This window comes from Myiozetetes cayanensis, unplaced genomic scaffold (genome assembly GCF_022539395.1).
Source record: "Myiozetetes cayanensis isolate MyiCay16 unplaced genomic scaffold, myiCay2020 scf1, whole genome shotgun sequence".
NCBI lineage: Eukaryota > Metazoa > Chordata > Aves > Passeriformes > Tyrannidae > Myiozetetes > Myiozetetes cayanensis.
The window spans coordinates 52,530,075-52,556,055 of NW_026086604.1; the positions used below are offsets into that span (position 1 = coordinate 52,530,075).

At 41.8% G+C, this 25,981-nt stretch overlaps 1 protein-coding gene across 2 annotated transcripts; it reads right to left on the minus strand.

Moving 5' to 3' along the window:
- Nucleotides 1-6,301: 6,301 nt before the first annotated feature.
- On the minus strand, nt 6,302-25,880 carry FAM210A (family with sequence similarity 210 member A). Of its 2 annotated transcripts, none has more exons than XM_050306970.1 (5): nt 25,744-25,880; nt 12,973-13,096; nt 11,313-11,779; nt 9,327-9,438; nt 6,302-8,236 (listed from the first exon to the last, which is right to left on the minus strand). In XM_050306970.1, exons 3-5 carry the CDS (start codon nt 11,753-11,755, stop codon nt 7,937-7,939), a joined length of 855 nt encoding a protein of 284 aa, XP_050162927.1. In that variant the 5' UTR covers nt 11,756-11,779; nt 12,973-13,096; nt 25,744-25,880; the 3' UTR covers nt 6,302-7,936. The 2 variants fall into 2 exon arrangements, with proteins under 2 accessions (XP_050162927.1, XP_050162935.1); XM_050306978.1 differs by having other exon boundaries at nt 12,973-13,093; nt 25,744-25,847.
- Between the last annotated feature and the right edge of the window lie 101 nt (nt 25,881-25,981).

The following is a 25,981-nucleotide window of genomic DNA, read 5'->3' on the forward strand; positions in this document are numbered from 1 at the left end:
GCCAGCTGAGGGTACTTGGTGCCGCTTACTGCAGAGTCTATTAAGCCTGAAGGGCAAGTGAAGCATCACTTCTCATCTCTAACTTCTCTCATGTTCTCTCAGATCCACATCCTTACGAGCTCTCTGGCAACTCTTTTGGCATTTATGGACAAATCCATATGAAATAATAAAAAAACCCCCACCTGGTAAACTTGCAGCTTTGTATTTAGAACCGAGTGGTAGATCTGCATTTTGTCCATCTGCTTTGAGATCCCATCAGTAAGCACGAGGGCCGGGTCAAGGCAGAGTTCACAAAGAGCCTGGGCTGTCTCTCCGTCCCCGCCTTAGGTCACAGAGGCTGCCAGACACCCCGCCACAATCCCTAGTGCTGGATCTGTTCCACTACTAGTCACTCACCCAGCAGCACAGTTTTGAGTCACATTATATGTAGGAGCACAACTGCATTCCAGATGGATTCAAGCACAGCATCTCAAGTGGAACTGCATTCATTTTATGACTTCAGTCTGATTTCAAGAGTATATGAGATCCTTGATTCAGCATGAGATTAAAGGTAAGGAGTACACAGACTATTTGATACTTTAATGAGTCAGTCTGACAATGGAGTTGTCACAAAAACTGTAGCATGTTCAAGCATTTTGAGACCATACTGCATCGTACACATTAGGAAGCCATGGCACATGTAATCTCGTACTAAGTATGCTAAACCTGGATTTACCCCCTTGGGGGACCAACATTATCAAAACAGTGTTTGGCAGCAGTCTAGCCCTTCAGCTACTCCAGCCACCTAACACAGCAATATCAAAATACAGTTCATGAGTTACCCCTAGAATCATAGAATTGTAGAATAGTTTAGTTTGGAAAAGACCTCTAAGATTATCAAGTCCAACTATTGACACTGCCAAGTCCACCACTAAACTACGTCCCTGAGCGCCACATCTACACATCGTTTAAATGATACCTCCAGGCATGGTGACTCGACCACTTCCCTCAGCATCCTGTTTCATCCTAGGGAAAGCTGGAGCCCAGAGGTTACAAATGAGATCTTGCCTGCATCACCCACTGTTATCTCCTTGAGCTCATCAGTGCTGCCTTCTCAGAGCACTGGGATGCAGGGGATTGCCTGAACCTTTGTTTTCCTATATTGGACTGTTCTTTATGGCAGGGACAAGATTTAGAGAAGTGGGGTTCCACCTCCAGAGGTGAGAATTGTCACAACCACCATTACCCTTGGGCAGAGAGGGCTGCACTTGCTGCTGTGTCAATGAGGAGCAAGTGCTCTCTGAGCTCAGAGGAGCTCATGACTCATGTCACGAGGATGTCTTCTGTCTGGCACCTCCAAAGCACAGAGCAGTTTCAGTTATACCAATTCTGCACAGAAAAAGCAGCAGATTTGCAGAATGATTTTTTTTTTTTACAGTATCTTGAAAACAAAACCACAACCTTAAGAAAACTTTTTTAAAACAGTGCTGGAGAATTTAAGAGCTACGGTCTCCTCTGCTTGGCAGTTTAGTCTCTTTCTGGCCACTTGGTCAGACCCAGAAGCAGCTAGAAATCTGTAATTATGTCTCTTTATGAAACTCTTCCCCAGTTGTATTAAGTCTGGGATTTTTGTTTGGGTTTGGTTTTTTTTTGTGTTCCTAAACAAGCCTGAGAATCCTCCCCTGTGTTCCCTCCTCTGCGATTGTCCAATCAATACATCAAACTCAAGCCCAAACTTAACACTACATGTTGCCCTGCAGGCTTATGAAATCAAGGTATATCCTTTCTACTTAAGAAGATCATAAAAACAGCAGCTAATTGCCAGGGGATAATTACAATTCCCTAATTATTATTGTTGCTGATGGTAAGTAATGAATAAGGATGCAATGCTCTAAGCTGACACCCTGAAGGGGACACAATCAAAAGAATGTGCTTCACCTTTGGCTGCAGCCCCATCTTGGGCCACTATTTTGGCTCTGGCCTGATACTGGGTCACAGCTTTGTTTCCAGCCATCCTCAGGAGACTCGACTGCACCTTCAGCTTGGTGGTTAATTTCAGCTGTGGTTGGCTCTGTTCAGGCCATTATTTTGACTGGCCCCATTTTCAGCCTTGCTTCAGCTCCAACCCTTGCTCAGGCCAAACTTTCAGCTTGTGTTGGGCAGAAACTTCAGCTCCAGCCTGATGCCAGGCCATGACTTTGGCACCATCCCCCTGTCAGGCTGTGACTTTGATTTTGATCCTATCTCAGGCCATAATTTTGACTCTGTGTTCTGCTCAGGTTGTAAATTCAGCTCCAGCCCAATATTGGGCTGCAGTTTCCACTCAGCTCCATCTTTGTCTGCAAATTTTGCTCCTGACTGTTTCAGGCCAGTACTTGGGCTTCAGCTTTGGCTCTGACTGCATAACATGCTGTGAGTTCAGCTCCAGCTCCTGCTCCAGCCCTGTCTCGGGCCACAGCTTCATTTCCAAGTTCTGTAACTTCAGCTCTGGCTCCTGGTTGGATGGTGATCTTGGTTCTGGTCCCATCTCAGGCTGTGACTTCAGGTCTGATCTCTGCTCAAGTTGTGAGTAAAGATCAGGAGCTATCTTGGGCCATCACCATGTTTCCTACCCCATCTTCAGCAATCATCACAGCTCCAGCCCCCATCCTGAGCCACAACTTTGATTCTGGCCCCATCTTGGGTCATGAACTTGTCCCCAGCCTGATATTAGGCTGTGACTTTGGCTCCAGCTCAAGCTCCCATGTCTCCTCTGCCCCTGGACTCTGGGTCCAGCCTGATATTGCGTAGCAGCTTTGGCTCTGGCCCCTGCTTGGGCTGTGACTTCAGCACTTGTGCCGAATTGAGCTGCTGACCTCAGCTGTGTAGAGATATTGGAGTGAGACTTTACCTCCTGCCCCATCTCTGGCAGCAGTTTCAGCTCTGGCCCACCTCAGGCTGCTACTGCAGCTCTGGCTCAATATTGGGCCAAGATTTTTGGTTAGCCCCATCTTGGACTGAAACTTGGCTTCAGCCCCATCTGTGGCCAGACTTTGGCTTCGGCCATTGCTCTGCTGCGTTGCCTTCTTCTTTGGCTCTGTTCAGACTTTGGGTCTGACCCCTCCTTAGGTGGCTATTGTTTAGGCCATGGCTTCAGCTCTGTCCCCATCTTGGCTTGTGACTTTGTCTCCAGCTACATCTTCATCCACAACTTTGGCTCTATCTATTGCTTAGGCCACAAATTTGGCTTCATTCCCATCTCAGGTGCCGCTTTGGCTCCAGCCTGATATCTGATTGCAGTTTTGTTTCTGGTCCTGTATTGTGCTGTGACTTAAGCTCTGGCCTGATATTGATCAGATACTTTGCCAACAACTTGATCACAACTTTGGCTCTGGCCTTGCTTGGAAGGCTATTGCAGCTCTTACCTTGGCTGCTACTTCAGTTCCAGTCTCATCAGGCTGTGACTTTGACTCTGGCTGCCTAATGATCCGCATCTTTGTCTCTGGTTCAGTACTGGGTTGCAACTTCGGCTTTGATCCCTGCTTGGTTCATGACTTCTGCTTTAGCCCACTTCAGGCAGCAGCTTTGGCTCTGACCTCTTACTGGGCAGCGATTTCAGCCCTGTTCCATGTGTAACCAGTGGCGGATATTTTCAAGCCACATCTTCATCTTCTTCCAACATGAGGCCACAACTTAGGCTCTGATCCAGTTTTTGGGTCATGACTTCAGCTCCAGTCCCTTATAGGGCTGTGAATTCAATCCCATCTTGAGATGCAACATCAGTGGTGGTGCCTTTTATGCTGAATCTTTGGCTCTGGCTCAATCTCAGACCGTGTCTTTGGCTCTGACCCTTATATGGGTTGTTAATTCGTCCCTTGTCATATCTTGGGCTGTTACTTTGCCTCTAGCTGAAGTCTTGGGCCACAGCTTCATTTCTGGCTCCATCTCGAGATGTGACTTCAGCTCCTCCAATTTCAGCTCCATACCCATCTCAGGCTACTGAGACAAGTCTGGCTTAACAATAGGCTGCTACTTCAGTTCCAGTGCCTGTTTGGTTTGTGACTTTGGCTAGGGCTGGATAGCAGGTTGTGATTTTTGGCTCTAGGCCCATGTCAGTCTATTCTTCATCTCAGTAATATCTCTGGTCATGATTTCTGGTCATGGCTCTGGCCCAATAATTGTCTGTGACTTCAGTTCCTGCCCTACTTTGGGCTACCACTTGTCTTGGGCTGTGGTTTTTGTCTCTCACCACCTTGAGCCACAGTTTAGGCTCCAGCCACACAGTGAGTTGTGGTGTAGGCTCTTGCTGTGCATTGGTTTGCAACTTCAGCTCCAGCCTCTCTTGGCATGTAATTTCAGATCTGGCCTCTGCTTGGACCTTGACATCTACTCTAGTTCCATCTTGGGCCCCCATTTTTGGCACTGATTCCCTGCTCTGATCACAGCATGTACTCTCACCTTGGGTTGTGATTTTGACTCTAGCCCGATTGTGGGCCCAGCCTGCTCAGGCTTACACTTGAGTGCTGTTCCAATTTCAGATCCAGCTCCATCGGAGTTGCAACTTCGTCAGCTCTCAGGCCATAACTTTGGTTCCAGGTCCTGCTTGGGCACTGCTTCAGCTTCTACTTGGGCTGTGACTTTGTTTTCAGCTTCTGCTCTGGCAGGCACTCAGTGCCTTCATGTACCTATAGCAAAGGAAAACAAAGTGATGCTCTACAGCAGTTTATGTGTGAGACAGGGAGCAGACAGAAGTGGGGTAAGTTGCCAAAGCAGCTATTTCTCTGCTGTACACAAGGTGAAAGATACTTTAGTCCTGGTCTCAGCAGATTGTTGAAGTTTTGCAGAGGTGAAGGGACCCCAACCCTCACCCACACCTCTAGGGCCTGAAGGACAGGTAAAAGGACAGCCCTGAGGACACTGAGCTGCCTGGGGAAAAAGGCAACTCCTGATAACACTGACTGAATGGTCCTGTGGGCAATGGAAGGTGCTGCTGGGCCTCTACCTGGGCTTTCCACCTCATCAAGGACTCTTGGCACTCTTGCTGGGCACTCCCTGGCTCAGGTCCCTTGTGGGCTGCCTCAGTGCCAGCTCTGGGTGCTGCAGCTAAAGTGTTTGCTTTCCCAGGCCACAGCACCTGCTCCTCCGTTCCTCCTGTGCTGCCAAAGGCACTCACTGATGCTGCTCCCCCCTGAGGGACACTGCTGCCACAAGTGTGCCAACTTTGCTGGCTTGGGCACCAGTAAGAGAATACCCTGTGTTGTCCCCAGGTTCTCCCTTCCTGGCCCCGGCCTGGCACAGCCTGGGCACACAGCCCCTCCAAAGCAGGGTGGATCACAGCTTCCAGCCATGCAGAGTCATGCTAAGTCTTACCAACAAGAACTGCACCCTAGTATTGTGGCAAGACCTATGGAAATTAATTTATAAGAGAGATACAGGATGAAAGTAAACTTTATGCAATAGTTACAATTGCAGTATAGCTGGGTACCCGCTGGGCACCCAGTGGACCAACATTCGTTCACTGGGGGGCCCAGGAACTCCTCAGCTGGTCTCCGTGCTAATGACGCAATACCTTGATTCCAGAGAGGAAGCCAACTGGAGACAAGCTCACCAGTACAACCAAGCATTTGACTAATTGTCACAAAAGCTCTCCAGGTAAGATTTTCAAAGTCCTGAAGACTTCCCCTCCTGCTTCGTACAGACTGATCCACATAACTGTGTGCTTTGTTAATTGACATCCTGGGTGGAGGATGTGGCTGTCCCAGAAACTCAAGCTTGTCCATGCTGCAAAACTGACCAAACAGTACACAGAGGAGGCACTTGACAATAGTCACTGGGAGCTGTTCCTGCAGATGCAGAAATGGTCGCATAGGACAGTCAACTACACGTAGCTTTTGAACTTTGCATTAGTAGTGATGGATCATGTAAGCACTGGAGTGGCCACTGGCCCACTGGACAAGGGGAAGGGCAAGAAGAGGGGGGTACCCTGTGTAATGAACAAGTTCTAGCATGCCCAAGGGCTACAAGCTCATTGTAGCACACCAAGGCGCCCCTGTGCAATCCCTGCCATGTGCAAAGAAGAGATGGATCCTGGGAGCTGCACCAAGAAGGTCCCACATCCAGCTCCAGACTGAGAATGACCATGCAGTATTACTGAGGCAGACTTCAGGCTTTGCAGGATTCTGCAGGACACAGATAACACTGCCCCCAGAAGCAGAAAACCAGAAAAAATGCCAACATCAGAAGAATGTGTGCATGGGGACAGTAAGGAAAAGTACACTGAAATTAAAAAACAAAATAGTATCTCTTAAGTCCAACCCTACAGTAGTACTCAGCAGTGCAAGAGTTCACAGAAATATTTTTTTAATAATGTTTATCAGAAACATGGCACTTTACATCTCTAGGTCACTGAATATACAATGATTATTCCTCACAACATCCCTGTGAGGTAGGCATTAGACTGCAGTTACTATTTGACATGTGGGCAGAGGCAGAGAAGTATGTAGTCAATCCTGCACAATTAAGTTAATGAAGCTCAACTCACTTAAACACGGAGAGGCCCTCAGTGACTTGAATGAAAACAGAACAGTGGGACAGAGCTGATACTTCATCAGCTATATTCTTTTACTCTAGTCAATCACAATGCTCAGGGTCCAACTCTGTTCCTTGCCCCTACCCCCCTGCAAAAAAGCACTTCTGTTAAACAACATACACATGCAGAGTTGCTACCAAGTGAGATTTGTAGTAGAAATAGGAAAAACCACACTTTCAATTTAGCCTTATTTGAGTAAGAGCAAGAGAAGTCTGCCTGCCCAGTCAAATAGAACAGTTTCAACTATAGTCCTTTATGGCATCTCTGAGGCAGCATTTCAGCCTTCAGCTATGAGTAAGTGTTTGCTTGACTTAAGAAAATCTAGGGGGGAAAAAAAGTTTGGCAGATTGTGATCACTGTCTCAAAAATCATGCTTATTTTACTCAAATTGTTCTACCGAAGTCTGAGGGATTTCTGAATAGTAGCAGGAACTCTTGGGTTTAACTATAACTTTCCGTGTGTTTTAAAAGCCCCTTAGTATAGCAATTTCTCAAATAAACTTATCTTTCAAGTTTTTTATTTGTTTCAAAAATGAAATAGAGCAGGTTTGTAAACTTTAACACAATAAACAAATCCTAGTTTTTAATATACAATTATTGATTAATTTCATTTAGTGACTTTCTACTGTAAATCATCTTCAGGAAACAAAGTATACTTGACAGTGTGGCTACTGTGATTAACTTATCTTCCTAAAGCTTTCAGTTGAGATTTCTGAAAACATGCACTGTCCAAGAAAGATTCATAGTCTCAACCTGTAAACTATGGCAGCCTGGCTGAAGTCAGTGTAGCCGTTGTGATTCATTCTGGCTACCCCAGTACCTAATCCATCGATTCCTTCATGTGCAGTATCAATGCAGTGACAATGGTCTGTCTCCAAGTTGAGAGATGATCACGATTGAAGAGGCTTGGGTCCACATACTCTAAAAACCTAAACATGTCGCCTTTCCCAGCAGTGAAATCTTCATTCTCATTTAATGGAAGGTTCAGAGACTAGTGGAATAATGGCTGTGCACGACGATGGAAGAAGAATAAAGCAGTGGTTTTTGGCAGAAACCATCTCCATTTTGAGAAGGAGGGTGTGGAAAAAAAAAAAAGAGGGAAGAATAACTGTTAACACTATGACCAATGGACATATTAACTTCTAGCACGAGATTCACTTTTCCTTCTGTAAACTGAGATTTTGTCACAACTTCTCCCCCAGGGAACTTTAACCTTTAAATCCCCATAGCAATTGTTGTCTCCAGACAAAGTGAAAAAAACCAAAAAGAACAAAAAAGAAAAAAAAAAGGAAAAAAAAAGGAAAGAAAAAAGCTCAGAAGTGCACTTTGCATATCCTGCCTCACAAAGGGTTAAAGTGCTGTTTGATATATCCAAAATTAAGCATCTCTCCTACTCCTTTATTTTTTTAAATGAGACTTTATCTTTGGTTTCTTGTATCTTCTCCGTAATTTTATCCTTTGTTTCCCCCATCTTCTCCGTAATTTTATCCTTTGTTTCCCCCATCTTCTCCGTAATTTTATCCTTTGTTTCCTCCATCTTCTCCGTAATTTTATCCTTTGTTTCCTCCATCCTGTCTTGCAGATATTCCTTTACTGGTGGTGGTGTGGATATGTAGCCACTCTTACGTAGATATTTAACAGTGATGGATGTTCCTCCCAAAGTCACAGTGTATCTGGCAGGAGTTGCAATCTTAAAGAAATCAAAGAACACACTGCATAAATAAAACAGGACAATAACATACAGCAAACGGTATTTTTAATGCTGAACATTTATTTTGACCAGTGTCAAATTTTAAAGGTATCTTCAATTTATATGGAAATAAACCAACTTACAGAGCATCCTCCAGAATGCATACCTTCTACTTAAAGTATCATTTTGACAGAGACGGCAAGGGCATTAGACTTCCATTAAAAAAAAAAAAAAAAAAAACCACAAAAAACACCACCACACAAACCCTCCCTGTGCAGCTTGTGGGACAAGCATTAGGCATCTCAGAATGCAATTCAGAACAAACAGTATGTGAACACTGAGTTTCTTCCAACACTGCCAGATCTCCCAGCTATAACAACACCTTTATATTTAACTACCTTTATTTACTGGTCTTTTTTTAGGCACAGGAATAATTGCGAATAGTAGTACTTTCACATTTTGTTTGGGGAAGTAACCCCTTTAAATTAAACAAGTAAGAAGCACATCACATTTGTAAACAAAACAAATAGTGGCATGTACAGCAAATACAATACCTTGTTTTTGCATGATCTGACACGATTCAAGTTTCCCAAACACAGACTGTGCACATACAAAGCAATAAAAAGAAACCCAAACCTGAATGTAACTAATTGATTCAAACAGACAATGAAAATACTTGACAGTGACGAGCAACTAAGGTAGAAACACAAACTAGAGAATCCTCTAGGATAAAAATAACTGTACTTCTATCTGGAATTCAACGAGGTGTTTAGACTTTACCTCTTTGTCCCTGTTAATTATGTCAGGGATACAGAAGAATAACTTAGTTTTAATTAGATCTCAGAGGGCAGACAATAGTTCTGCAGTGAAGAAGTTATTTTACATATAGAAGCTATTATACATATAGACTCCTTGAAGGACACACACCACATATCAATTTGCATGTGAATATTCTTCCTACAAAAATGAATGCTCAAGTACACATAATTATCAAAGAAAGTTAATTAATTCTTTCTGCTATAAAGAGCCAACCCTGTGTAGTTTACCAGGCAAGATTTGGAGCTTATAAACAAACCAAATTTATACTTACTTTATACAATGCATACGCAGTTAGTGCATTTCCGCTCTGGGAATTTTTCAGGATGTTTGTTACGCTGTCTGGTAAGCCAATCAACTCTAGGAATGGAACAACATTCACCCCACTACAAAAGAGAAAAAAATTGGTAACTTGATTTGGAAATTGAAACCTGAACAGTTATTTAGAGCACTATTTCCATTCTTTATTACACAAACTTTGTAATTTGAGAGCAAAGAATTTTTTTCATCTAAGCAATATACTTATAGGATTTATATTTCTGAACAAGTGGGCAAATTAATGTTTGGAACATCTGTTCAATGTTCCAGAAGGTGACCCCTTTATATTATCCCTGTTGGGTTGAGTAGCTTTTAACTCACCTGTGTCCCAGTTTATGTCTGAAGGTAAGGAGATATAAAGGTGGTAAGACAGCTACTTAGGCTCCAGCTGTGCAGGCTCAATTTCATGTTCTGTTTTGCCTAAAATAACTTTTTTTTTCCTTTTTAAAATTTCAGACAACATTCCATTGACTTCCAAATATATCAAACAAATGGAGTGTGGCAGAGGAAAAGGAAACAACATGTTATATGGACAAGACTTCAGGGGCTTTGTGCTCAGTTGCTCTACCTTGTCATTATAAAGTGTTAAAATGGGTGCAGGGAGCTCTTACCACAATTTCTACGTGAAAGCCAGGGAAGCTAATATCAGCACCAAAGGAAAAAATGAAAGCCCATCTTTATATTACAGTAGAAACTGTATGGAGAAGTTATAGAAGAACAGTTTCCAATATTCAGAGATGCTATATTATTAGTATCATTATCCATTTCTATCTAATAATTTAAGCATTCTTCAGAGCATGCAGTCACTTTAGCATCAGGAACAATAACAGGCAATAATTTACTAACAGTTACAATCTGAAGGCCTATTACCAGAGTAGAAAATGGAGACCTAGTAACTGTGCTATTTCATAAACTGCCACTGTTTAGTCTCGTATCATGAGCAGTCATTCTGAAAGTTATTTTTCCACTTCAAGAGGGTGCTGCTCTTCTGGCATGACAAACTGAAGCTTTGTTATAATTAGTTTCTAGTTAAATATTTGTTTTCCTCTGCCAAATACCTACTTTAGCAGCTAGCTTTAGAGTTTCAAGAAAAGTAATCTTCACTCAATCTTTAACGTCTGGATATAAGCATCAGCCTGAATTCATCCAAAGCAAATATTTTTATAGCTCAAGACCTTTATTCCTCTGACATGAGCTAAATTTAGAATGACATTTGGATCTATAGCTCCCAGAAAGAGCAATTATGCCAGCTGGTTAGAGTAACTAAAACAAACACTTGTGCAATAAGGCATTCTGATGTCAGAGTCCCATCCTTGCCACCAGGAACTGTCCTTGTTTCATGCTTTCTATTATTAAATATACAACATTAGCAGTCCAGAGAAAAACATTTGCTCATATTTAGCAAATTTAGCAAAACTGTTTGCAGATAAATAAAACCTCTTTCATCTGAACTAGCAAACTAGCAGCTCATAGTTGATGTAGTAGTTTTTTTCTATTAAATACCATTTTCCAGAAACAGAAATAAAAAAGGAAAGGATATAGATAGCTTGTGAGCAGCTAAGTGAGGTAAATGATATGAAAATATAAAGATGAGGGAAGACTGGGGATGAAGCAGGGAAGAAGTGGTGAAATACCCTGAAGTCCAACAGCAAAGAAAGAAAAGGTCTATAAAGATCTCACCTAATCAGGATTCCAAATCCCTCTCTTTACCTTTTAAGAGGCTACTAATAATTTCAGTGCTGTTTACATCCATGCATAATTCTGGGGAGATGAGCATTCCTTCAAACATTAGCAACAGACCTGGTACACAGCCACATTTCTCCATTACATACATATAAAGGCACTTTTTAACATGCAATAATAATCTATATGTCCTTTCATCTGTGAAAGTCAGTCTCAATTCAATCATGGTATTGGGCACTGCAACAAAATATCAACTTACTTCATGGCTGCATAGTAAAAGGATCCAAACCATACGGTGGAAGTCAGAAGATGCACTGGAATCATGACTTTTCCATACTGTTTAAAAGTTTTCTTGAATCTCTGAGCAAGGCTAATTGATTTGTCCTGTAATGGATCAGGATCTAAGGGATCTGACTCCGCAGGGCTCTGCTTGGGTGTACCAGTGGCCGAAGGCGAAGGATTTTTCTCTTCTTTGTGAGGAGTGTCTGCTGGCTGTGATGGAAAAGCAGTTTTCTTTGAGGCAAAGTGTGCTGCACCTGCATGAAGACATCGCTTAGGGGGGTCCAGTGCCAAAATCACTTTGCATCCCACATTAGACAGCATGGACTGTCCTTTTAAGCACTGAAAGACGGCAGTGTGAGGAAAAAACCAACACGTCCCATGTGCCAGCTGAGATGCACCATGTAATAGATTCCGCTGCATTTTGATGAAATGTGGATGAAGTTTCTAGGGAGAAGAAACAAGAGTAAACAGGTTGCATTTCAATGACCTGATTTCTATTTGCTCCAAAGCCACCTGAAATTCTCAAATTTTAAATGGCTTTCTACTCTTCTACTTTAAACAGGATTTCCTTGACTTTCTTTGAAGAAATTGTTACCTTCCAGAGTCAAGGAAATAATTTTATATCTCATTTCTTCAGCATTCTGAACTAAAATGGGCCCTTCACTTGACATACTCTCCTCACGGCTAAGATGCTCATTCTACTCTCTAAAAACACTTTTAGGTGTTTAGTGCTATCTACTGCTTCTATCTACAGAATCTTGCACAGTTATGAAAAAGTCACCCTTGAAACTTCGCTTAGAGTACCAACTGATAGCTTGAGTGATACTCTGAGCCTACATAAATGTAGTATAAACTCACTGAAATGAGTGCAATCAAAATTAATTTTTGGTATTAATACATTCTTAGTTTTGGTATAATTTTTCATGTTCCATACTACTTTGAACTAAAAGTTCATACAATTAAAAAACCCCAATGAAAGTAACTATTAATGATCAACCAATAAGCTAAATAGTAACAAAGCTAACTGCAACAACCTGCCAGTATACATCTATCAGGAAGGGGGAAGATACTGTTGAATATTATGCATTAACATAAGCAAAACTGAACTGCAGTTTTCCAAATATTACAATACAATTACAATATTAAAATGGTGGATAACCCCAGTTAACTTTATGATTTTGAATACTTACCAGTTACTCAGTAAAGTTCAAAAGAACTATTGAGAACTTCCCCACAAAGAAAAAATGAATTTTGTTTGGCATGTACAGACATCAAGAAGTAATTTTTCCCTAAAAAAATGTGTACTTTGAACTAATGAATAAAAAACTCTCTCTTTTCCTTTATACACTGACTGCAAGTTACAGAACTAACTTTCCTTCCCTCCAAAAAAACCCAGTGACACTAACTGATGTAACAAATACCAGTTAAGTTAGTTGAATTTTCTATTTTTACTTGTCATAACATTCAAATCCTTCAAATTTAATTAAAACTTCATATCTGCTTCCCCTTCACTTGTAGCCTTAGGTATATTTCAGTCATGTGCTTTGATAGTGAATCCATCTACGCTGCTGAAAATGATCAATACTTTATAACATAGGCAGAAGTTTAAAAAACCCCAAACCTGAAATGATACATACCCTTTATGATTTTCCAGGTATGCAACAAGAAAAGTACGGAAAGGTCTGTATCTTCAAAAAGTTGCAATTCTTCCACTAATTCCCCACCTTTCAAATATATGTCTTCAACACATTGATGACTCTACTGAAGTAAAAAAAAGGCACATTTAGAGAAATAGGCAAACTAACAGTATGAAGATTTTTGGTCAGCCTGAAACCTTGCTTACTGAAGAAGTTATGGTATAGATTTGCCTTTGAATACTGACATGCAAATGGGAGATTTTTTTCTGTGCAACTTAGAAGTTCCTCAGCGGTGAATTACTGCTCTCTTCCAAGAAAGGAAAGTTTCATAATACAAATGCATCTGTGTATGTTTTCTAGGTATTTTTATGTTATTGTTGCGCTTGAATGAACTGCAATTACTATAATTACAATGTTTGATGTGAGGAAAGGAGGAATGGTTTCAAACTCCCTGGGCACCTTTACCTTGTTTGTGAAGGACAGACTCCCACTTTTGTTGAACTCGTACTAACAGGAGGTACTGCATCAATAGGAGAAAAAGGAAGTTGTGTCTCTATGTAAGGAACTGCTAGTCAGTCCCGTTGAGTTTCTATGAACTCAGTGGGAATCAAGAAGTGCTGCTGCTTATGGAGCAGTAAATCAGCTATAGGTACTCGCTCTCAACGAGTCAGTCTTCTGTAGGGCTTTACTGGAAGCAGCAACTGCTTGTAGTATCTCATTTGACAAGAAGCAGAGATTCTTGCTTACTTCTTAAATCCAAATGCAATTGCTTCTCCAAACAAGATGTAGCGAAAACACTCAGCAAAACTCAAGCGTTCAGATGGCACTCTGTCATATGCCAACTACTTTCGTTGTTATAATTTCTATAACTCAGTAAGCCTGAAGATGACAACTACATCCCTAGCCTATTGCCACTCACACTTCTTTCCTGTCGGAAGTGGACCAGCAGAGGCCTACAGAGAATGGAGACAGATACAGAAAGGCTACGAAGAAACCTCGGAGGAAGAAATCGATCTAGAGGTGCTCTGACAGCTGCGACTGCAGGAAGCGCCTGAGATCCAGCGATAAGATGCCGCTTCCACAGACCCCTGCAGAATTCCCCTATCTGTGCCCCCCTCACCATTCCTTCCCCTCCTTCCCTAACTCCCAAATCTCCCTATATGGCTGGACATATCCCTGCAGCCAATCCCTCCATTTTCCCTTATCTCTGACCCTTAGGATTCGTGCCCCTGGCAAGAATCCCACCCTTGTTCGAGACCCTTCTATGTACCTCTCTATATAAACTGAAACCTTGTTTTAATAAAGAGCCATTTTGTGAGTCACCTATCTGGGGACTCGTTTCCTATGCAAAATGTGTGCGAGGGTCTATCGCGGGGCCGAACCCCACCCGTGATACTTTCCTGCAGGCTAACACTCTCCAGAGAGAACTGTTTTCCCTCTCAGTAATAGTACATAACACTGAGCATCTGCCCTAACTAGATTTTCAGAATACGCAGCCAGCAGACTCAGCAAAGGATACCCATCTATGGGAACCTGGGAGCTCTTAAGTCAGACTTCCACTATTCACCTACTTTCAGTGGATGGTACCTCACTGAAAAATACCTGTTCTAAACAAGCTTTGAGAATGGACACTATACAGCATGGGGGAAACCATGGTGAGCACTCTGATTTCGAGTCATTAACAGGACACTGCATTCCAGCAGCCTTGGCAGAACATCATTCTTCTGTACAGGGCCAAGAAACTGAAAAGCATTTTTTCCATTCTATGTAGTGTATATACAGTAGCACTTCTCAAAGCATCATTTCTAGGCTTTGTTGTCCAGCACCTATTGAGAGCAGAAAATTAACACTGTGTAACACCTCTGACTCACTGCAGTGGCTGCAGATCACTGGGGTATGAAATGGCTTGCATTCTCCTTCATGTGAAGGAGCAATGGGTCACCACTATGTGTTCAATGCTCACTGCTTAGTACTAACACAGTTGTGAGTAGTGAATGAATTTCAAGGCCTTTGCTCACAGAGTTACATGCACCACGTAAGACTTAAAAATAGAACACCACCAATGGCTTTAAAACAGAGCTTCCGGGGCTATTACAAGACTTGCCATGCCACCTTTTTTTTTTTTGGTCCTATATTCTCAGATGGACTTCAAACTCATTAATTAAAGTTTTTTTACTCCATGATGCATGACCTGGCTGGTCAAAAGGAAGGTTCTCTAACCATCTAAAGTAGATCCTGAAAAGGTTCTGCACCTTGTACGCACAGATAGTACAGTTATAGCTAATATTCTGAGCTACAGCTTACTTTAAAAATGTGGAGAAGAAAAACACCTTAATATATAAGAAAAGGCTAAGACATGATAGTGCTTGTGTTTGAGAGAATAAAAGAAAACATGTTTTTTGAACCAAGGTTAGAATTTTCCTAATGATCTTACTGTGATTCATAGGTACGTGCTTTGCTTATCCAAATTAACGAAGGAGAGAACTTTTGAAGTTTACACTGCCATCCAGAAGCACCACAAGACTAAAGGAGGGAAGTGTTCTAATGGTTACAGGAAAGGCACAGGAACAAAACAATATATTAATATAGTGTATACTGTGTAAATTGATTTTAAAGAAACAAATATTTTTAAAGGGGTGATGGGTGCAGCTGCTCAATTGTAGTATTTTAATTAGTTGGCTCAACAATGCAAACAAATCTTAAAGAGGACACAAAAACTGCACAATAAATGTGCTTGGAGGTCAAAATAAATATGAAACTAGCTGTTTCACAGCTCTAAAACATGAAAATAGAAGCTCTAGACACCAAGGTAGAAAAGCATCTTGTCTGTGGCATGAGAATTTTGGGGGGACAGAAGAGGTGCAGGGAGAATGGTGCTTTAAAGCCTCTTAGATTTCTATTATTAGTTTTCTCTTAAAAATGCCACAAAGGAAAAAAATATGATGTCTAAGGACAAATATAGCTTTTCTCTGCTCCTTAATAGATACTAGGTAGCCAAACCATGAAACAATATACAAACACTTGTGGGATAAGGTCTCCTCTTCAGCACTGTCATATCCCTGCTAACTATTTAGTAGTATCTCCAGCTGGCTGTAAACTGAGCTGTAAAAATCTTGGCTGTTCAGGCCAAACTCCTGGTTGGGATTCTTGGACGTCCATTTAGTTCCTGAAGGTACCTCTGTCTCAAGGCAAGCTGATTACAAGGCCCCTGAGGGAAAGGGAGTGCTCTAGTGACCTCTTAAGGAAAAGTACAGATCAACTTCTCATTACAGTGCTGGAGGTTTCGTTTAACAACCTTTGATACTTCTGTTTTAATTTAGATCAGCTTTGGCATAAATCTGATATACTGCAGGAACACCCTAGCTCTTGCTAGTTTTACTCTACTTTCCAATTATAACTAGGAAATAGATATTAGACTCGCTTTTTGTTCCTGAGGACAAGAAAAGTTAAGGATCTTTTAACGTCACAGAGCTGGCCTATGTGACTATCCCAGTCATTGGCTCTGGATGTGTTGGTAACATTTTATCCAAAAAAGAAACAGGGGATCTTTGGAAAACACATAACTAACAAGCCTGGCCCATATAGGTACAGGAAAGGCTGCTGTGGATCTGCTGTTGTAAAGAGGAATCATGCCAGAGATGCTGTCAGATGAAATTTTCATCAGGATAATTTGTATAATAACAGTTACCCTGTCACAATTAACATTTTTTGAGCTACCAGAGACACTAAAGTACGAGAATGGGGGCAGACATAAGATGGCAAAAACCTTAGTGTAAGTTCTTTTCTAAAAGAGGTCAGAAAGCATCTGAGGGAATTGAGGGTATAGTATATAGAGAGAACACTGGTTTATATTCTCAGTTATACCAGAAACACTCTGGACACAATATGTAAATAGGGATGACTTTAAAGCATTTTCACTTGTTTTGTTACTATTTAAAAAAAGAACATTAATTATACCACAAGAGAGTTCCCAATGAAAATCCACGAGCTTTTTCCACTCCCAAGGCACCTTTCTATGAAACCAGAGAATTAATTTACATTCTTGTCATTTTGAGTGTAAAATCAAGAAAACTTTGAGGGTTATTGGTGGTAGACAGAGAAGAATTTTGAAAGGAAACAAACCAAGTTTTCAGAAATCCTTTTCAAGTCATCTTTCAGATTGCATAAAGCAAATACAGAGATCTCAACCATGCAGCAAAGTTTAATAAATAACCCCACAGTAATGCTTATTTTTACTAAATATAATAAGAAAAATCAAAGTTTGTTTTCAGATTTAAATTGTTCTTTTCAAGAACTTATTGACAGTATATTAAGAAAAAAAAAAGGCATCTTGCCAAGCTTATAAACCAAAATAAAAAAACCACAACGGAACTGAAAACACACATGGTTTGCCTAAAAATCTGGGAACACATTTTAAAATCACTGTAATACTAGTGCAACACATGCGGAGCATAATTTTTCTTAAACTCAATGTAAAATATGTATATAAAGCTCTTGGTAACTGCAGTGTGTCGGCATAGCATGCAGTCACTAACCACGAACAGGAAAATGGCAGCGTATAGAGACTTTTTTGGCTTTGTTGTAGTATTTTGAGTGTATGAATGAACATGATTTGGAATTTGTATTTTGATCTTTACTACTTTTGCAGTGTCTGTTATTCATTCTAAACTAAGAAACTTGCCTATAATTTGAAGTTCGGGCATCACTACTGTGTAGTTTTGTCTACCACTCAGAACTGTCTAAAAAATATAACACTACATTTTAGGTTAAAGGAAGTAATGCTAAACAAATCATGGTGAAATTTATTTAAATCTTGGTAAAAAATCATGTTAAAACCAATGAACAGTAAACCCTCCCAGACAAATTACCCTAAAACATTAGCTGCACCCTACCTCTATCATATCTAACCTCTATAATATCTTCACTTAGTAAATGCTATAATTTTTTAAGTTGATCATATTACTACAATTCAATAGTGATATAAGTGGAGAGAAGCCAACAACTTTTTTTACCCTTATTTTATCTAAACTACTCTTGATCTTGTTAAAACAAACTTACCAAAGTCAAGAAAGTAGAAAAAACCCTCACAAGGTCCTTGCTCACAGAACAATCTTTACTACTACAATCTTGTGACACTCAAGTATTAAAACGGACAAGAAGAAGTAGCGTTAGGAAGAATGAAAGATCTTGTAGACATGTATAAAGTCTGAACACTGGATTCAGAAGACAAAGCAGAAGAACCTAATGCAATGCCTGTGTGTTGAATTATACATCTGGAATGTTAAACAGGAGCCTTAATAGCTGATCTGCATCCAGTGAATATGCCAGGAAACTCTGTTTTCCTCTGTGTTGGAAAGCATTAGATCTTAAGCTTGCATGTAGCTAATTGTATGAAAGTGTGAATGCTGTCTCTGAGATGCTTCTAAATGAAAGTATCTCACTCATTTCATTTGTAGTGCTTTCTGCTCTTCAGAACTATATTTGTAATAACGGTGCTATTACATCAGTTAACTCTGAGCTCCCTGCTTTGCAGTGCTGTGTGGGTTCATTGGTTCACAAGTTCCATTCTGCCCTCTACTGAATTTTTACGTAAGTACAGCTCACAGTGGTACTACAAAAGATCTCTACTCTCTCTGATTTCTTCCAACGAGTCTAAATTTGCTGGCTCATCCTCAAAATGTAAGTACAGGTCAAGGAAAGGGGAAAAACTTGCTTTTTAAAGTGCTATATGATTTGGATTTTTTTTGTCCATTTGTCACTCTACAGATATGTTTGCAATAAGCAAGTCAGAGAAGTTACATCTATAGATCTTAACTAAGTTTAAAAATAAGCATATATATCTATGATAAAACAGGGTAAAAAAACCCTTTTGTTAGTTCAAAGCAGGGACTGTATTCCTGCACTTCTTCACATAACCTTTCACTTTAGGCTAATGATCAAACCAAGATCCAGTTCTCTCTCCTTTCTATTCCGCTCCTGGGTAATAACTCTCAATCCTAACAGCCTCTTTCATCCTTGTATCTTCCAAGGTGTCACTAGTTCATTACCCTTAAAACACTTGTGTTTTTCTGTCAGACGGTTTTCAACCACAGAGGCCTTGGTGTGGGGGCACGTGTATAATGCCGTGGTTTACAAAGCAGTGGGAAGTTTCTACTAAATAACTAAAGGGAGCTGCAAAATGTACTTCATATAAGCAAGCCTCAGGTCTGCACTTTCTTGCATATGGCTCTGAACTCCCTCAGAAAAAAACCCAAACAATCCACAACTGAACTGATGAGGGGTTAGACACTAAAAGACAAACAAATACACATATCAGTTTTCTACACTTCTCCAAAACTCTGTTTGAGAATCTCTTAGGATCCTCCCTTGCAAAAGTACATTGAATTTGACAGATTCCTCACCTGTTTCAGCTCTCATTGAGCATCTCAAGAGTTCTGACTCTACATTTTAACACATGCTGAAACACATTATAAATATGGTTATTAGTTCTATGTTCAGAGTTCAGATACTTCTTTTATCAAGTTCTACTCTCTCTTGTTACAGAGTTCAGAGCTGCTGTGCACGTCTCTTTTCACTAATAGAGCCATCGATTGATAACCGAGTCAAAAGGTTACAGACAAAAACTAAACTCCAGCTTGCTCAAGACTTCCTGCTACTCACAATTTGGATTCTAGTAGCCAAGCTCATTTTTTAATTCATATTTTTTTCAGTCACTCAGCACTTCACTGACGTATACAATTTGAATTACAATATTTAATTTAAACAGTTTCTGTAATTATAATAAAATATTTATTCCTGAGGAGTGTAATAAAACAAGTGGAGACACACTGCAGATACAGTGGCTTTCAATAAAACACATTGTACTAACCCAAATCAAGTTCAGCCCTTTTAACCAGAGGTATTGTGTCTGTGCAGCAAGGTTCTGGTAGAGAGGTGGCTGCAGGGATTGCTTCTCTCAGAAGCTTCCCCGTGTTTAACAGAGCCAATGCCAGCCAGCTCCAAGACAGACTCGCTGCTGGTCAAGGCTGAGCCCATCAGTGATGGTGGAAGTGCCTCTGGGATAACACAGTTATCTGGAAGTTATCCTCTGGGATAACACAGTTAAGAATGAAAAAAAATAATTGTTGCACAGATGTAACTGCGGCCAGAGAAGAGAGGAGTGACAATATGCAAGAGAAACAGCCCTGCAGACACCAAGGCCAGTGAAGAAGGAGGGGGAAGAGGTGCTCCAGGTGCATGAGCTGAAATTCCTGGGCAGCCCGTGGTGCGGATGGATGCCTGAAGGAGGCAGTGACTCTGTGGGGAGTAGACTGGGCTGGGAGGACTTGTGACCCTGTGGGGGATCCATGTTGGAGCAAGCTGTTCCTGAAGGACAGCATCCCATGGAAAGGGACCCACACTGGAGCAGTTCATGAAGAAGTCATGGGAAGGATTCACTTTGGAGAAGTTTGTAGAGGATTGTCTCCCATGGGAGGCACCCCATGCTGTGGAAGGGAAAGGAGTCCTCTCCGTGCAGAGGAAGCAGTAGCAGGGAATGTGTGATGAACTGATCATAACCCCCATTCCCTGTCCTGCGCCACTGGGAGGAGAAGAAGATAGTGGGTAGTAAAGTTAAGTCTGGTAAGGAGGGAAGGGTGGTGGAAAGGTGTTTTTAAGATGTTTTACTTCTCATTATCATATTCTGATTTGATTGGTACTAAATTCAATTAACTTCCCCAAGTCGAGTCCATTTTGCCTGTGTCAGTAACTGGTGAGTGATCTCTCCGTCCTTAACTCACCAGGCTTTTGTCGTAATTTTCTCCCCTCTGCCCAGGTGAGGAGGGGAGTGATAGAGCAGCTGTGGTGGGCACTTGGTATCCATAGAATAAGATCTTAGGTATTCAAACACTTTATCTTGATTAATCATAAATGGCATTTATTAGGAATATCCTTAAACTTAAATCTTAGAATCAGCTTTGTCGAGCCTTCTGCCTCACCTTCCATGGTAATGACCAAATCTGTTTCTTTTCTAGCCTTGAGAAATGCCATTTTTGCCACCTTGGATCATTATAGATCTTGTCTCATTGTGTTTTTTCCCTTCATAACCCAACAGCAATCAACAATATTGTCTGTAATAATATATTAAATGCAAATTATATTATGTAATAATTTTATAAAACACTTAAAACAACCTCCACCAAGTACCAAGATTTTTACTCATCAAATTCACCCAAAATGCTTCTAAGACTTCCAAAAGACATCCTCAAGGAAAAACTACAAAGCCTTACAATTAGAAACAAAGTAGGAATAAGAGTAAACCAGCATGAAACTGGAAAAAACATCCCAGCTTTCACAAGAACAGAGCTCACAGTGGAAGCAATAGGTTCAAGATTTTTTTCTTTTATTCTCACACCACATTTACTTCACATTTTCAAACACTGAAAAGCTGTCATTTTTCCCAGCAAAAAATACAGAACGTTCATCTTTCAGCAGAATTACTGTTGGCAGACATTCACTTCTAGTATAAATCTTTTCTAAATACTCAAAGTAAGTGTTGAATTCTCTGTTGTGAATTCAAACTTCTCCATATGGGGAAATATGTGCAGTATCAATCAGAATATCTTGAAAAATTATGTGTGAAGAGGCTGATCATAACATTTACAGAACACACACACATGCTCAAAACTACACTCTTCATCTAATTTTCAGTAAATGCTATTCCAAGATGCCTACAAATGGATGTGAATAGTTCTTATGAAAGAAGGATTACTTTTGTTAAGGCCTTGATCCCTGAGTGGCTAAACCTTCTTGCCTGCTATTCAGCTGACTGCCTTACACAGCAGCTTTTGAACAGAGGACTTGCAAAGAACCAAATGACAACATCTCCAAGAGTCCGAAAGCGCATCAGACTCAGAGAGCTGTGTCTTTACACCAGAAGGAGCTCTGATGGGACTTCAGTAACGAAACCCTAATAACATTCCTACTCATAGTCTGAAGTAGTAGCTTTACTACATTGCCGTATTCAGACTGAGAAAAGAATCCCGTTTCTGCAACACTGCAACTTTTGAAAGTAGATTGCATTCTCCCAGATGTCATCAACAAAGCCCAAGGCTTGTGTTTCATCAGCACAGAAACATCCCTCATCAGAATGTACAATCCTATGGCCTGAGACAGCAGGAAGCAAAAGATGCCATCTATTTTAACATCAGCAAAGCCAACGTTTAAATCCACAAAATACTAAGAGCAAGTAGTTAACTGACTGGCACATGTAGGGGCTAAGCACTACCACTGCAGTTAAAAGGTAAGTGCCACCATGTCCTTCTAAAATCTTCCACCAGCCACTTTTGGGAGACTCACAGAACTGCTGTGAAGAGCCTCACATATTTTTATTCATAACCAGAAAAATTCATTCATTGGAAAAAAAGCTACTGCTTTGTTTTATAATTTGTTCACGAGCACCTGACTGTATTAAGCACCATTCCGTTACCTCATCCCCCCTTCAAGGACAGACTATGCAAGTTCTAAAGAGCTGCAGGGGATTGTCTGCTGCAACACTCTACAAAGCCACAATCACAGCCACACAACTTCTTGTTTTGTTCATATAAGAACTGTCACACATGGTCAAGGTCTGTTCTCAGAAAAGATAAAATAGCAGATCCAGGTAATTAAAATTTATAGCCCACCTCAGAGTCACTTTCATTTTCTGATGTGCACAAACAGACTAAGACCTAATTTTATGATTCAGATGAATTTGTTTAGAAGACGCAGCATCACATCTGGAAACACAACAAAATATTTTCATTTTTTTCTGTTGAATCATACACTGGGTAGCTACTTTGAAGAGGATAAGGGGAAAACTGAGTGCTGGAAGGCACTGGGGTAGAAAGGATTGGAGATATTTAGAGGAAACACAAAGTTCCAACCAGACTGAAGTTCTATTGTATAATCCCAGTACCTGAAAGGAGACAGGGCTTCTGTCCCTAACAGACAAAAAGTGGGGGGACAGACATAAATAGACACACCAATCTAGCCTGCTAACACCTGGTTAAACCATAATTTTCCTGACAGTTTGAAGTGATATATTCTTGACTTAATATGGATAAAATATGCTGGACTTAACACACCTATACTGGTACCTTCAAGACTGAACCTAATTTAGGAAGGCAGAATCACAACAGATCCTATGGATTTTTTAATTGAATAGTAACTTTTTACTCTTACTGGAATTTCTGTATAGTGACAGGGACATGAAGAATGATCTGTGTTTTTTAGAGGTATCATGACTCAAGACTTAAGAAAAAATCCTGTAATTTCAGCAGTTCTTTTCTTGTTGTTGTTATTGCCATACTGCACAATCCATTCATTTCAAGTCAAAGAATCTATTACAGGTATATCACAGTCATTAAGAAACCTTGACCCCAATTTGACTCTTTATCTAAACGGGTGGAACTAGGTAGTTACCTATCAGAATATCACTCCTGGGCCGGTGGAGCTCGTTAGCCCTTAAAAAGGCAATCCATCTACGTCCTGAGGACCTCGCTGCCACCGTCCAAGCTCGCTTGGCCCCGGCGGCAGATGAACCTTAGGATTAAAGGGTGGGCTCAGTTCCGCGCACACTGTGTCTCACCTAAAAAATCCAATGCGCAGGCTGGAAGGTGGAAAGACCTTCCCCGGATCTTCGCTCGCGAAGACTGGCCATTATCAAGGTAAAATCCTGTTGATCTATTCTAATGGCACCTGACTGTCCAGGGAGATTTCAATCGTGTTTTGGGCCCAGGCCTCAGTTCTTTCAGTGATTTTATTCCATTCCTAATACTGAAACATCGATGATTGATGCTGAATTTGCTTCACCATCTAACTTTCAAAATAAGTTCATCTTCAACTACCTGGGTTCATAGTTTATCAACATCTTAAAGAACTCTGCTGGATCATCTTTCTAATCTGCAAGACTAACTAACTGAAAGGAATTTGTTAGATTCAACTAGCAGTTTGACATTCTAAATATCAGTGATTTTCCTGCTTTTGTCATTGAATTTGCTGGGGTCATATCTTTAAGACCAGACAGAGCTCCCTACATATCCAGAATTGTGCCAAAATACAAACTGAGGGCTCTTTTCTGAGATTAGGGGACACTAAGAATTCCCTGTCTTGCAAAAACAGACTTCAGTTTCTTAGTGATACCTACAGAGTTAGATCAGTTTACCTGCAGAAAGGATCATCAACAGCAGGAGAATTACACAGAACCTTTTAACAACCAAAACCAATCAAACCTTTTCTCACCAGCTGCCACAGCCTGTGAAGCAGGCCTGCAGACAGTCACATTAGACAAATCTTTAACTTTTTACATTCCTTACATGAATTTGCCTACTCAGTTTTTGCCATGTGTCAGCCACCTGATATCCGCCTAACCAAATTATCAAATGTTTTTTTTTTCACTCCCTGATGGAAGTGCTTCTCAGACAGCAAATGCTGCCACAGAGGCCAGTCATAACCTTTTTACCTCAAACAGCCCTTGGACAGAAAAGAAGATAAACACCTGCTGTCGAGCCCATGGGAGATGGATGGTGGGGACATGTTATCCTCTGTGCATGCAATTGCCACACAGGAGCAGCTGCAAGTCATATAAGCTAGTAGCACAGGCAGCAAAACACATCCAAAAGAGGAACCTGCTCCCTATCTCTTCCCAGTGCAGCAACCCTTTGAAAATCATTTTATGTTTATACTTGTAACAGGAATGACATCTTGGGGATTAGGTAAATTGAGGAACACTTTCAGTTTAAGAACTGACCTCGGTAAGGAATTCTAGGATACTTCATGTACTACTGTCCAAAGAAACGTCTTCTCTTTTGGGACATTTCAGAAATGGACATAAGTCAGGCTGAACATGTAGTCTGTAAGACCTGACATAAACCCACCTAACAGCCTTAACAAAAATTCTGATGACTTCTCAGTCCAGCTCCCTGGATATAGTTAATCATCAGAAGCAGATTGCTAACAGGAATCATAACTAACATTAGACAATAAAACACTTATACAGCCACTTCAAGCAGTCTACAAAGCCAAGACACAGACAGATCGTGGGAGAGAACCCCTCCATGGGGAACAAGCCCCCTGCTGCCCTTCAGTGGTAGCACAGAATCATGGAGTATCCTGAGCTGGAAGGGACCCACAAGGATCATCGAAGTCCAACTCCTGGCCCTGCACAGGACACCCTAAAAATCACTCCACGTGCCTGAGAGCACTGTCCAAACACTTGTTGAACTCTGGCGGGCATAGGGCCGTGACCCTTTTCCTGGGGAGCTTGTTCCAGTGCCCAACCACCCTGCGGGCAAAGAGCCTTTTCCTGCTACCCAGCCTAAACCTCCCCTGACACGGGTCCGGCCGTTCCCTCCAGTTCTGCCACCGGAGAGCCGAGAATGGTGCCGCCCCTCCGCTGCCCTTCGTGAGGAAGTCCCGTTAACAGCCCGAGATCCCACTCCCCAAACCCACTCCTGGCCGCCCTGATGCCACAGCAGCCCAGCACGGAACTCCCAAGGCCCTCGGCTCCGTGTTTACAGCTTCATCTTCCTATCGACAAACCAACCTCCCACCCCGCTCCTAGTGTCGCGGACCAGACATAACAAGACCCAGTCGGCAGAGGGAAAGCAGCCGGGAGGGAGGCCAGGCCAGCACAACTCCCCCCACCAGTCGGGGCGGGAGGGGCTCGGTCCGCCGAGTCCCGTGGGTCCCGCCGCTTGCTCCCTCTCTACCCACCCGTTCCCATTCCCGCTCCCGTCCCCGCCGCGCGGGTACCTCGTGCGGGGCCCCCGCTGCTCCTCACGGGCCCCGTGACGGTCCCACGGCGGCCGCTGCCGTCACACACAGACACAGACACAGACACAACACCCGGCCCAGGCGGCCCCCCCTCGGCCCGCCCGCCCCGCGCAACGTGCGGCAGCGCCCGTCCCCACCGTCACCTTCAGGCCCCGCCGCGGCCCCGCCTGCGCAGGCGCCGGGCCCGCCCCCTCCCGCACGGCCCCCTGGGGCCCGT

Excerpts from the sequence above, each read along its gene's own strand:
- FAM210A (XM_050306970.1), bottom strand. The coding sequence starts at position 11,755 with ATGCAGCGGAATCTATTACATGGTGCATCTCAGCTGGCACATGGGACG. Across the intron at positions 9,439-11,312 it reads TTTTACTATGCAGCCATGAA|TGGGGTGAATGTTGTTCCAT; the intron begins GTAAGTTGATAT and ends TCTCTTTTGTAG. Across the intron at positions 8,237-9,326 it reads CTGCGTATGCATTGTATAAA|ATTGCAACTCCTGCCAGATA; the intron begins GTAAGTATAAAT and ends GATTTCTTTAAG.